This window comes from Mytilus trossulus, chromosome 7, assembly GCF_036588685.1.
Source record: "Mytilus trossulus isolate FHL-02 chromosome 7, PNRI_Mtr1.1.1.hap1, whole genome shotgun sequence".
NCBI classification, from domain to species: Eukaryota; Metazoa; Mollusca; class Bivalvia; order Mytilida; family Mytilidae; genus Mytilus; species Mytilus trossulus.
The window spans coordinates 69,256,968-69,271,264 of NC_086379.1; the positions used below are offsets into that span (position 1 = coordinate 69,256,968).

A 14,297-nucleotide genomic window follows, 5' to 3' on the forward strand; every position below is an offset into this window, starting at 1 on the left:
TCAACACACAATTGATATTCCCATTGGAATGAACTGTGCTCCTCTTCTTGTCGACTTGTTTTGAATTATCTAGTATAATTTCAATAGGCTCCCTCCCGTTCCTATGTTTTCAATCTATACAAGTTTAGGGTACATAAGTGCATATCCGGAAATAGAGGAATTTCAAGAATTTAAATTTTCTTCGATATGTGTAGTGAGAAAAAGCGGAAGGATGCACGACCAAGGCCATGACGATATGATCCTCACACTCATTTTTGAGGGAATATAAAAGTGGCAATTTTTATTTAATAAAATTTTTGTTGTTGTCAATAATGCTGATTTAGACCTAAGTCGGTTCTTGCTTATATATATATATTTTCCCATCAAGTACAATCTGTTATAATACAACATAAAATCACTAATACCATTATTTTACAAAGAAGTTATTTAGTTTATTGCTGACATCAAATTCTTGATTGTTACATATGTGTATATACAACAGTAAATTATAACAAATAATCAACAACATATCCGTAACAAATATGAGACAAGTTATATTCATCCTCGTTAAGTCATGCAAACAAACACAACAAAAACTCCTCAAATAGAGGAAATATAAATCCTATACGGACTATACAAGTACTTAGCAGAGGAAATATAAATCCTATACGGACTATGCAAGTACTTAGCACAGTTGCATAAAAAATGAAGAAATACCCACGTTAAATTATCTTTCAAAAACTATACATAGTGCAACACAATACAGTTTACATACACCAACAATTGTCAATATCTTGAATTTTGTGTCCTTTTCCCTGAAGACTAAATTAAAGAATGTCTATACTATCATCCGAAAAAGTATTTTCCAACAAAATAAACATTTTCCTTGTTAACTGTTGTCTACTCGTTAACCTCTAAGACAACAAAGCAATTTCAAGAATTTACTTCTTTTACTTTGAAATGGGATTTCGTGACTTATTGGTAATTTTTCATTATTAAAAAGTCATCACTCCAGTAGCGGCAGTTCTTTCGTCTCCCCAAACTCATCAAATTCTGACTCGGTTTCAATATATATTGCAGAAAATCCTTTCCAATTTATAGTATCATCAGAACGAAACCTCACCAACAAATCCTCACCTGAAGAGATTACTTCTTTTGGAATCTGAAATGATAAACCAATTTCTTATAAAGAAGAACAGCGTAACTATTCATGTACTTTTCCCTTATCTATTTACGGACTTTCTGTTTTGAATTTTCACCAGTGTTCGGGTTTTTTTTATCTTTTTTTCCAAGCAAAGAACTTTGTCAATGGCTATCTTCTGTTATATCTTGATGGTTTTTCTACTTTTGTTAGTATTTATTCTTTTGTCACACTTCAGTGTTTTGTCTTTTGTCATATCTTAGTGTCTTTAGTCTTTTGTAGTGTTTTTTATTTTGTTATATCTTAAGTGTTCTTGTCTTTTAAGAAATATGATGTTGATGATCTTTATTAGTCTTTTTTTTTTTAAATCTTTAAAATTATATAATGGGACATTACGGGGATGACAGATTGTATATACACCCATCAATTTTTGAAGATCGTATGCTGAATTATACACGTCATCTTATTTATTTGTGTCATATTGGTTGCTCTCTTATTGGATGCATACCACTTGTCTCATTGTGTTTATATGATGTTGAAGAACAAAATAGATACTATTAAAACCTTTTTAAATAAAGGCAACAGTTGTATACCGCTGTTCAAAACTCATAAATCCATGGACAAAAAACAAAATCGGGGTAACAAACTAAAACCGAGGGAAACGCATCAAATATAAGAGGAGAACAACGACATAACACTAAAATCTAACACACACAGAAACGGACCTTTAAAAGCGAAATAAACTCACCCTGTAAGTGTAAAATATAAACTGTTTTAAATAGTGATAATGTGAAAGTGTTGACGACTTTACACTGTTTATGTAATGTATATCTAAATGGAATCGGAATTTCGACCAGATATTAGTCATAAATATTTTTTTTTTAAAGCGAACAACATTTTCATAGCAAAGTAGGAGAACTGTTTTATTTCTTTTGTTAGCTTTATACCTGGTATAAAAATGTGAGAAAGATCTTGCACTCACCGAGACATAATGAAGCAAAATAAAAACTGAATTTTCTAACCGCTATACTTTATAATAAAACCCACATAAAATATGAATGTTTAAAGCAGCAGGATCTTTTCTTACTCGTCCTTACGTTATTATTATATAATTATAAAATGTAACACTTTGATAGGCTCGCCTGGAACATATTATGTAGAACTGATCATAAAAATGAAAGTTAATAAGATAATTAAGACCATGTGAAGCCCACTAATCTAATTAGAAGAAAGTAGGGTTTATGTGTAATGCTTGACATCCTTTCTATATTCGTTTTACATAATAATAGTCTATATTTTACATGTTAAATCTTATGCATTGAATAAATTACCAATGTTGAGAAGAGTGAAGGAGTTTGTAAGACCTGAACATTTGATTGATATCAGAAGCATGTTTTATTGTTTCTAGGGTAATAAAGAAATATACATACATCATTTTGGTTAATTTTAATCGAACAGATATCTTTCTCAATTGAACAAAAAAATCAATAATTTATTTATTAAAAATTGAACTTAGTATTAAATTTGGGACTAGTGTAGGAAAGCAAGTTATATATTAAGAAGTTTACAATGAAATTATACAAAACACAAAGTGCAAGTGATCGTATATGAACTATTATTTCAATTTCTTTTGTAAGGTATATTTTTAGCAGAGGGATATTTTAATTGTTGAATATAAACGCAACTTATAATTCCAACGGAAATCATACAAACCTTGCTTCCACAATAACTTGCAATAGGCCGGTCTCTATCATAGGCGCCGTCAAATATTTCAACATTGTCGTAACTGTTAATAATAAATATTATTTCATTGACACTTTTAAAAATCATTTTTCTTTATTGACGAATAAAATCTTAATACACTGCATATACACATAAGGGCTTACCCACTTATAAAAACAATCAAGCACAAAAACGAAACATATTTGAATCCCATTAGCTTACACTATTAATGCAATGTTTTGAATACTTTTACCTACTACAAACAGAACAATGTTAATTTGGGAATCCAGGAAGAAGATGTTGTTATCTTTGAAGGTTGCCAATAAATAGAAAAATAAATTGTCTGCCATGTGAGAAGCATATTCTTCATAATTAACTCTGCAGTTATTTTCCTGATCTTTTAACATAGCAATGTGTCTGTGAAATCGACATGCTTTTTTCGTTACAAGATTAAAGTAGAAGTCTATGAAGAGCTTTCACTGTCAAAAGATTACCTCAAGATATATCTTTTCTTCTCTCTACATATATATATATATTATTCCGTCATAGTGAACAATTTAACCAACATTTATCATATGTCATCTACAGTCAGTATATTTAAAAAATAAATAAATGTGATCCTTAGAGGAAAAGAGCCATTAAAAACTTTCGACATAAATAATATGTAAACAAGTATGAACAAAAATGCAACACTCCTAAGTAAATCCAAAAAGGGGTAAGTACATAAACATGACAAAATCATACGATAGACTATATTTACTAAAGAAGATTAACGAGTGAAAAAACAACTGTCAAATTCCGGACTTGTAAAAGAAACTGACACAGTTTCTCTTATTGACAAATACCAAACATTTCCTCTTGCATCCATTTTCTACTACTGTCATTTTTTTATTCATTCGTCAACTATGAGGCTTTTGTAGATGAAACAGATCCAGCAGTTCGCTGGTTGCTTATTTGTTTCGTTCGGGTCATTGTTTTATAGCTTTTCATCTTCTGATATTATCTACATTGAATCCTTTCAATATAAACTATAAGATTTCTATACGTATTGTTTAAGTTGTTGTTATCTTTTGTATTTGTCTCCCGATTTCCCAAATCTATTATTTTAAAAACTGTTTCCTAGATGTGACAGGTTTTAAGATTTTTCATTTTTACTGTATAATTCAATATTCACTCATTGTCCCTTGAAACTCAATTCTGATGTTGTTCTGTTGTTAAATTCTACAATTGTCCCTTTTATTTCCGTGTTGTGATATTGTTTACGTAGTTACATTCTTGTATTTACCCTTGCATTTTACACAAGTAATGTTGCTTCATTCTAGATCTTCGAGCTGAATTTTCAAGTTAGGATATCTTTTACAATGTTTTACAATTGTATTGTCTCCAGGATTGTTCATGTATGGTACTGCTTTACGTTCCTCCAGTCAAGTCTAAACTTATTTAGAGACAGATCTGAAGTTGTTGCAGAGGTTTCACTTCAGTATTGATCCCCAAATTTTGAAAATCTCCAAGTTTGATAAGTTTATTTGAATTCTCAGAATTAACAAAATCGTCCTGCCTCCAAACCTTTCAAAATCATATGGTTGTCCCCTAATAATACCACATGCAGTCGTTTATGTTTTAAACCAAACATATCTAATATTGTTTAAGAATAGTTTATCGCGTACTATTGTACATTTTGTTTTGGTTTGATATTATTCAGTGGACATTCTTAAATTTTATTCTTTTGCGACAATTATCATTATATCAGCCCAGATAAGAAAGACGTCAGTATGCAACTGCGTTTTAATATATAATAAACATTTTCATGTCTGTCTTAGATATACTTACTCGCATTCACTTTCATCTTCGATTTCAAACGACACAAAGTAGAATTTGACGTGTTTTCCTTTGGATGCTCTGATTCTCCATTCACATTCCATTTTATTGTCATAGTTCTGGTCACCGAATTTAGCATGGGAGTACAAATACTGCTGGGTTTCTTGTGCTATTAATCTACACCCACAGACTGAAATATATTTCCTTCAGATTATGAGAAATGTTTATCAGATGGATACAACGTGAGAAAAATTAAGATATTGCCATGAAATATGCAACTAATAATGACCCTTGTCATACCGTTTAATAACGTATGTTGATATATGTATTTCTATATCGGTTAACGTTAATGGATGAATCATTGTCACGTTGTGCCTTACATAACTCTATCACAATAAATGATTATCCTGAAAAAAATGTGAACCAATAGAATTCTATGACTATACGTCTTTACTCACTGTTTATGGTTACACCGAACCTTTTAATTGTAAAAAATCCACGATTATTTGTCTTTGGTGAATAGTGTCTCATTGACAATCCTACCACCTCTTTTTATCTATATCAATTTGATGCATCTTTAAAATCGACCAATTTGAAATCGTCAGCGTACCTATGAACAAAACATAAATTATGGAAGTAACATTACATATAAAATTAAAAAAATAACCAGTAGTAACCTGAAGAATATTGAGCAAGGAATCCTTTCCGTTGGACTGAAGCGTCTGAGTAGAATAACATAAACATAGTATTGCCACTGGACAGAATCGGTCTGGGTGTTTTACTTCCGCAATATTTCCCTAAACTCCTAGCATTACTACTGTCTCCATCAAATATCTCTATATGATCGTAGTTACACTCGGGATGGGGTTCGATCTCAAACTGATTAAATTCTAATTTAATTCGATGGCCTTGTGTTGTTCTGAAGTACCAAACACAGTCCTTCCTACTCTGATAGAAGTCCGGCCAGTTTGGACTACTTATTTCACCGTCGGGATCATTAATTCTGTGCTGACATCCACCTGTTAAAAGTAAAAAGTAAGATGTATGTTATCCTGAGGCTATGATTTCGCTAGAATCGTTACTCAGAATAGACATTTATCCTCAGGCTATTAGCTTAGAAGTCTTTCTGAGCTACTGTACTTCAAAATGTAGTACCAAACAGTTCGATGATTTTATTGAAAGCTACAAATGAAGTAAATTTACTAAATGCATACTGGAACTTGGGAACTTGAGACAAACTTTACGTAATAACTGATGTCTTTATATCACTAATAAAAATAATATTATATTCACCTTCTTTACAGTCATGCTGGTTCTCATGAAGGGTGTAGCCATTGTGACACGCACATTCATAACTTCCAACAGTATTCTTACAAATATGCTGGCACCCTCCTCTATTGATAGCACATTCATCTTTGTCTGAAAAGGAATTCCACAATCACTTGAATTGAATACATAAATATAATTTTCACATGAAGGTACTTCAACGGAAAAAAACCCAGATACAAATGAACAAATAACTTTCAATTATTTTTTAGCGCCAGCACCACAAGTAAACTCATATAGACCTACAATATAATCTAAACGACAGTCTAGAAACAAGGGCTTGAAAAAATGTGAATTGCAAAAACTTACTATCAAATGAATCCTGCATACATCAAACCAAGAGCATGTCATACTAGTACAGAGCTATGTAAAACGTATTTTTATTTGCCTACGACCATCCATAATAATGTTGGCTACAATTCAAAGGAATGATTGATATACTAAGTCATAAAGGAAAGTCGATGGAGAATAAGGTGATAAGTTTTGTTCTTGAATAACATCGAATGGGTGTTTAAGAAGTAATTTCTTAAAATCGACAGGATCACCAACCCCCTTCCAGTTAAAAAAATTGTAGGTGCTACAACCAAAATTCGTGCTTGTGTTATGCCATTTGAAATCGACACACTTACCTGCTTAAAATAACTACGATTCATCTCTATGTCTATATTTTAAATAAACATTGACTGAACAAACCTGTTGAGAAAAGGGCTTTGAACCCAGTTTTCTGTACGGAGTTGTCGGAGTTGAATTCTATCCTGAGTGTGTTACCATCAGATGTTATCGGAACAGGAAGGAGCGATCCACAAAAGATACCATGAACTGTGGCTTCTGCTCCAACTCCACTACTTACTCGCACTGAATCATACTCACATTCTTGCTGGAAAATGAATGTTTCGAATGTTATATACTAGTAATTTTAATATTGCTACTATATGAAACCAAATAAATTCAACTGTTTGCATATTTTATGGTACATTTTCCTTCTACATTATTTTAATACATCTTTGACCCATAAATTGTGTACCCTAGAGTTTTCAGAGTAATATTTAAACATACCCGATACAAATATAGAATTCCGTCATCATATATTTTTTTTGTCATCTGATATAATTGGCAAATTCTATAAATTATTATCTGTAGAAAATTATATGTAGGAAAACTACATTTTTTAGTATTCACAATGTTTTCATACTGTATGTTATTTAGTATGAAATGAAAAGTACTAATAACTATATCTAGATGATATGAACAATATCCAGTATTTGATAAAATGCAGCTACTTTAATGATGTTTTACTACTTCTGTCCATTTACAAAGAACATGACATGTTTTGGTAGATCTATAAAGTTTTACAATGAATATGAAAGAAGATATACTTTTTTTTTATTTGACCGATATTTAGTATTGTGAAATGAAAGTTTCTGTACTTTATAAAAAGACCGAACAACTGTGATCAGACAAGAAAACAACCACTGGAATGTAGAATTAAAAATAATAAAGCAACCAGACAAATGTATGCACAAACAATAAACAGTCAATAAACAGAAATCACTTAGAACTTAGCCTGGTGGAAATAGATCTGCGTTTCATTTCAATTGTTATTTCGTCAACTCCGAAAGGGTAGATACATTACACACATCGTGTTACACATTGCTTTAGTTATTACATTTACAGTTAAACAAAGACAACTGCAGTTTGATCGAACTCAAACTCAAAAATTGTGAACATAGAAACCAAGAAAAAAAACCAGAGGAAATCGTAAAACCTCCAAACAGAATGAGCACAGAGTAAGCCAGAATTCATTCATCGCGAACCAATAAGGACTGAGAATTGTCTGATCTTGATATGCATTTTGAAGAATATGAAATAAACGAATGATAATTTTTATGTTAATACATCGAAACAAATGATTGTCTAATGTTAACATGCATCTTTTTGTAACGACCACATCTCTTTGAACAAGAATTAACCTAACTAGCTTACGAAGCAAGTTTATGCATTCATTAAGCATATGTTTGTAAGTGAACATATTTCACCTTTTTTTTCTCTACTGATGGAGAATTTTATTATTTGTAAGTACCAAACAGGCAAGGACAACTAACGTTTTTTCTTTACCTTTCCAAGCAGCTAACGAAGCAGGTTTAGCAGGAAAACAAGCATAAAGTATTAAAAACATTACCAGGCTATGTGTACTAACATTGTTTCCTTCCATATCGAAATGAGTTAAGTTAAGTGTAATACGGTATTGGTCCGGTGCTACAATTTGCCAAACACAATTCTTATTGGGCGGGTATAAATCTGGGAATGATGGACTCTGTATTGTACCATTAGATAAATCGATATAACCACCACAAGCATCTGAAAAATATAATACTTTATTTGAAATGGGAATTTAATCATAAAATTATGAATTTAAACATTTATATAGAAAGTTGGGGAAAATGTTTTTTTTCTTCAAATAATCACATGTGTTTTTTTAAAAGTAAAACAACTAATACAGATGTATATCATCTGCTAAACAGTAAACCAAAATCCAATCCACAACCAATTATTTGATGAACAAAAGTATAGAACAGTGCTCGTGTATTGGAGCACGAATCATTTAAGCACACTGTTTAACCATACCTATCCAGAAACCGTTTACTGTCAATGAATATAATTACTTCATATATACATCATGTACAAATGTAAACCCGAACATATGTTTCCAATTGATGGATATGTATTCATATATTTATTTATGCACAATCCATTCAAAACGTAATAGTTTTTTGTAGAAACTTAAATGATATAAATTGAAAATACTGAGATAATCAATAATGGAGATATAACATAGTCCTTGAAGCAGACTTAACAGGGGACTCAATATGGTCTTATGATTTTAAATGCACATGAAAGGCAACTATCGAATGACACATATTGTCTACTGACTAAACAAGTCTTTATGACATACCTTCACATTTCTTTCCGTCGCTATGTAATTCATAACCGATTTTACATTCACATTTGTAGCTTCCCAATGTATTTACACAAATGTGTCCACAGCCATGGTCATCAGTGGCACATTCGTCATATTCTATAAAAAATATAGATATAGATGAAATCAATCATAATGGGGAAAATGTAAACTTCAGTTTTTTTACCTATCGTGTTTTGTTTTCAAACTTCACCATACTAATAGTTTCAAAAATTGCATTACTTATATGGCTGAAAAATAAAGATGAATATAGGACTTGAGTTAACGTCACAATGATCAGACAGGAATCAAAAGTAACAGTGAAATCCCAAAGTCATTGCATTAGTATATCAAATGGAAAATAAAACATTTTAAAACAAAACCTAACTTAACTTTTTGATAACGCTATTAATACATAAATATAAAAAAATCGCGCGAGAAAAAACACCAACTAGATGCAATACCGTATTAAAGAATGCTTACACTTAATGGAAGCAAGCGCAAGTAATTAAGCTGTTCATAGGAAACGGGTCTTGCATTATTGGTGAAAAAAACTCCGAAAATATACACAAGTAAAGAGGACACGGAAACTATATTCTTTAATGCAAGCGCAACGTTCTCTTTATATACAAAGGAAAACAACAATATCCGTATGTGTGTTCTGTTACTCATATTAGTATTTGATCAGTAAAATATTTTTTTTATCCCTTGGTATCTGTCATCTCTTTTGTAGTTGAGCACTCGTTTCGTCTGTAATTTTGAAATGCGCAAGCAATGTTTTTTTCTTATAACTCTCAATCTCAATCAAAAGCTGGTTGTATATCAGATGCGTACGTGGGTAACATGGACTTGAAGTAAAGGTGAAGTACGTTTTCAATGTCGAATGGATTAACTATATTTTGAATAATGTGTCCTTCATAATTATGATAAATTCATTTTTTCAAATTAACTTTGAATATGAAAGATAAAAAGGTGATAAAATATCACAATATCAGGCTATTACATAATTATGTTAAATTATCCATTTAGTATAATCAGTCACGACCTTTAATGAAGTACTTATCGCAATTATCAAATTTGTATTTTTACATATGAACTACATTTGATTTGAATTCTTCGTATATTTAATACCGATAATTCTAAAAAAACAAAAAAACAAACAGTAATCTTCAATCATTACGTTTTGTACAAGCACATAACATTCCATGCATAGTATGTTGATATCGGACAAATACATTTTTCAGCATCTGAAAAATTTGTAAATCTTCAGCAATGTATAACATTCCATTTTTTCTAAATGCAAACTGTAAATATATGTAGGATTTGTTTTTGTTTGAAGTCAAACACATGTGTGTGTGTGTGTTTTTAAGGAATGACTATAATATTTTTTCTGTCTATGAAGAAATAACATAAAAAATTTTGGGTACACTGAATAACGCGCGTAGCGGGTTATTTAACAGTGTGCATCACATTTTTTATGTTATTTCAAATAGACAGACAAAATAGTACAGTCATTTCTATAAATTCATTCTATATTCCATTTTAAACCGTAGAAAACCATGAAAAAACGTTGATGCCGTCACGGTCACATGACTAAATTATGTCTATGGGCTCATAACAAAATAACGTCAGCCAATCAGAAGACACGTTACATCCTTAATTAAATTATCATTCCATAACTACGTGGTTTATCATAACCTCATAAAAAATAAACAATTATAACAAAATATAACAAAAGAAACCTTGCTTGTAATATGTTGTTGTTTTTCTGGTTGTAAATTAAAGATTAAATACATGGCGATCATCATTGGTAAGCCTAGTACTTTTGAAAAATTCTTCCGAAGTGTTAGACATGACCATTCAACTTATAAAATCAGAGACTCTAGTCGTGACGGCAAAAGAGTCAAGCGAATTATCTGCAATGTTGAAAAGACGATTTCATTTGCCTCAGATACAGTTAACTTCAGATGGCTTTGATTATTGTGTTTTGTCTCTTTCGGTTAAATAGCTCCTCATTTATTCTACTATTTAAACAACCTTGGATTGTCTTGGGATTGAGTGATCCTGATAAAGGTCAATTCAGAAAAGCACTTCGGATGCAACATATTGTGTTCATTCATTTAACATACGTCATCAAACTTTTTATATCATAACAACCACCAAGAGGAAATATCATCCTTAAGCACTGACTGAAATTTTACATAAAGGATCAAATAATGATCTTGGAAGTACAAGAGACCAGGAATGAAAAAGTAACACATCAGACCATCGAGACTGATTGGACATGATAATCACCATCAACCTTCCTATCAGTTTTATATAAACCATATTGTTCTTTTTTCAGGAAGATCCCAACTAGAAAAATACAGACTGAATAATATATTCAAATGTTGCTATATTATGAAACAATCGTTGCAATGTTATTTTACTCGTTGTATTCAGAGCAACATTTTGTCAATACAAATCTACTTAAAAGTAAAAAAAAGTCCCGTTCCAAATTTTATTGAGGTAAATGATTACATTCTACATATGCATTTAATCATAAACATGCAAAAGAGAAATATCTTTTATGTCAATTCTATGCAATGAAGTTAGACAAACAATTAAAATATTCATATTTACGAAAATCCCACCAATACACTTACTTTTCGATAAAAAAAAGACAAGATTTTGAAAGTTTTAATGGTTTTATCTTAGATGTATATGTCTCTAGTGTTCTAACAAACAGACTAATAAACGAGAAAAAAAACATCGTCCTTTTGTCAATCTAAAAACTTTCCTTTGACATTCTAGATAACGAAAAGGTTATCACATATTTTGTAATTTGGAAAACAAAGTTACGAGTTTTACCATTAAACCAATGTATATCCTGAAACTGTTTCTTGTATAAAAATCTTTCTACAAGAAAGAATGCCTATAACAAGTCAGGAATATGACAGTTGTTATCCATTTGTATGATGTGTTTGAGTTTTTGATTTTGCCATTTGATAAGGGATTTTCCGTTTTGAATTTACCTCGGAGTTCAGTATGTTTGTGATTTGACTTTTTAAAATATCCCTTTTACGATGAAAAATATTTCTCTGAAGTTACAGAGTACCAAAATTGCACAAATTGGTTTTCGAAGAAAGAAATATACATAAACGTTTGTTTTCTTTTTAAGAAGATTTCACCAGTAGATTTAACAGCCTTTCAAGCTAATAAAAAATATACAATAGCAGACCAGAGTATATACTTATAGCATGCTTATTGATAATTAAAACTCAAAATCCCAATTCCAATCAAAATAACTGCTATATTTCCAATAATTAGGATCTGCTACTTACGAAGTAAAATGTTTAAATGAAACACAAAAAATTGTATTATTAAAGAGGTGTCACCATCTCCATTTGTTAATATCAAAATGGAATGGTTTGACGATTCTATCGATCAAATTAATCGGGAAAAACAAATTAAATCAAAGACCAACATTTTTTTTAATTTTGGTTACCAAAACTTTTGTTCCTAAGCTGATACCGGGGTAAAGTAAGTCCAATAAAAATTGTAACAACCAATGGTATATGCATCAAATGTTTAAGATAGACGAATGCGGATTTAGGTATTAGCCTGGTATCTGATAACCAAAGCAAAGAACATGCGCGTTTCGCAAACTAAATTACAAAAATGGTTACCAATGACCAATTAAAGCAGACGACCAGTGAGGTGTATGTACCAATTAAAAGCCTTATATTCGATTGGTGATAACAGCAGACGACACGCGCGTTTGTCGTAATAAGTATGGTATCTGATGAATGATGGTTCTGTTAGATTTTTTTTAATTAGTTGCATCGCTAGTTTTGACATTTTACCTTATATGTCTGTTCGTGTTGTTCACACGTTGTCAATATCATGGAATTTTATACGACTGTAAAACAAGAGAGTGGTTAAGCTAGCTTTAAAACCAGGTTTTATCAGCCATTTTTAAGGAAATGCCTGCACCAAGTCAGGCATATGACAGCTGTTTTCCAATCGTTTGATAATAAACTCATCATAGATACCAGGATTTTATTTGATACTTTATGTGTTTGAGCTTTTGATTTTGTCATTGGATAAGTGACTTTTCGATTTCAATTTTCCTCGGAGCTCGATATTTTTGTTATTTTACTTATTGCATCCTGGCACAATTTGATCTACGTGTCAGTAAGGCCTGACGTTATACATTTCACGCTATCCCTGTTCAGCGCCGAACAGAACTAAAACAATGTGCATGTCCATCTCATATAAAAGAGGAACGAAAGATACCAGAAGGATAGTCAAAACGCCATGGCTAAAAATGAAAGCGACAGACAGACAAACTATAGAACACATGACACAACATAGAAATCTGAAGAATAAACAACTCGAACCCCACAAAAAACTAGGGGTGATCACATGTGCTCCGGAAGGGTAAGCAGATTCTGCTTCACACGTGGCATATATAAACAATGTATATGTCGATCGAATCGTTCATTAGTTTTTGATTCTTGTGATGTGAATCGGTAGAGTTTTGGTTATTATTGCAATATATTTACTGCGATTGAATTTTACAACAACTTTAGAATATTTTCAAAATAATCATACAAAAAAGAAGATGTGGTATGATTACCAATGAGACAACTATCCACAAAAGACCAAAATGAAACAAACATTAACAACTATAGGTAACCGTATGGCCTTGACTGTAGATGTCCCTTATCAAATGACAAGCCTGATTAACTAACTAAATTACAAACCAGTTATCTGATGACGTTCAACAGTAAAATATTTAAAATGAACGTATAGTTAATCTATTGATAATTTTTCGAAAGTAGGCAAAGTTGACCGTAAATGGAATTGGCGTTTATATTAAGCACCCTTTTACTCATAAAACTCCGTTCACGTGTTTCATAACTTATCCATTATTTCATTTCAAATATTTAGTTTTGAATGCTTCAAACGAAGGTAAATCAAGTTAATACCACATCGGACGTATACAATTGGTAAATTTTTATTCTATACATTCATTTAACTTTTTAATTTTTTATCTACTTAAATTTTGTTTTGTTTCTCACCTTTAACGAACGACGCAGCAAAGCCAGCCTTTTGAACGGAACCATCAGACACAAATTTAACATAAAGTTTATTTCCTGTAGATTTGATATCTTCCGGTATTTTGTAACCACAGTAACGTCCTATTTCTGGCGAGTTTTCGTCATGTCCATCACGGATCTCAAGGTAATCATATACACATTTGTCATGTGTTTCTATCTGAAAACAGAACATATATAAAAGATCATTATTCAAGAGGAAGAAGTATACATTTTTGTCTTGCAATTATCTAAAGATATAGGTTTTTATTAA

At 31.2% G+C, this 14,297-nt stretch overlaps 1 protein-coding gene across 2 annotated transcripts in view; it reads right to left on the reverse strand.

Annotated features, from left to right (window-relative positions):
* Positions 1-401: 401 nt before the first annotated feature.
* The window catches only part of LOC134725687 (tolloid-like protein 2), a 58,363-nt gene continuing 44,467 nt past the window's right edge, over positions 402-14,297 (reverse strand). Inside the window, exons 9-17 of one of the 2 annotated variants that reach the window (XM_063589708.1) lie at positions 14,009-14,204; positions 8,940-9,062; positions 8,184-8,344; positions 6,680-6,863; positions 5,954-6,079; positions 5,338-5,679; positions 4,673-4,850; positions 2,834-2,906; positions 402-1,141 (exon numbers count right to left, since the gene is read on the reverse strand). In XM_063589708.1, coding sequence (XP_063445778.1) covers positions 986-1,141; positions 2,834-2,906; positions 4,673-4,850; positions 5,338-5,679; positions 5,954-6,079; positions 6,680-6,863; positions 8,184-8,344; positions 8,940-9,062; positions 14,009-14,204 — 1,539 coding nt within the window. In that variant the 3' untranslated portion in view covers positions 402-985. Of the gene's footprint in view, positions 1,142-2,833; positions 2,907-4,672; positions 4,851-5,337; positions 5,680-5,953; positions 6,080-6,679; positions 6,864-8,165; positions 8,345-8,939; positions 9,063-14,008; positions 14,205-14,297 lie in introns of both variants that reach the window. The other variant, XM_063589707.1, reaches the window with a different exon arrangement.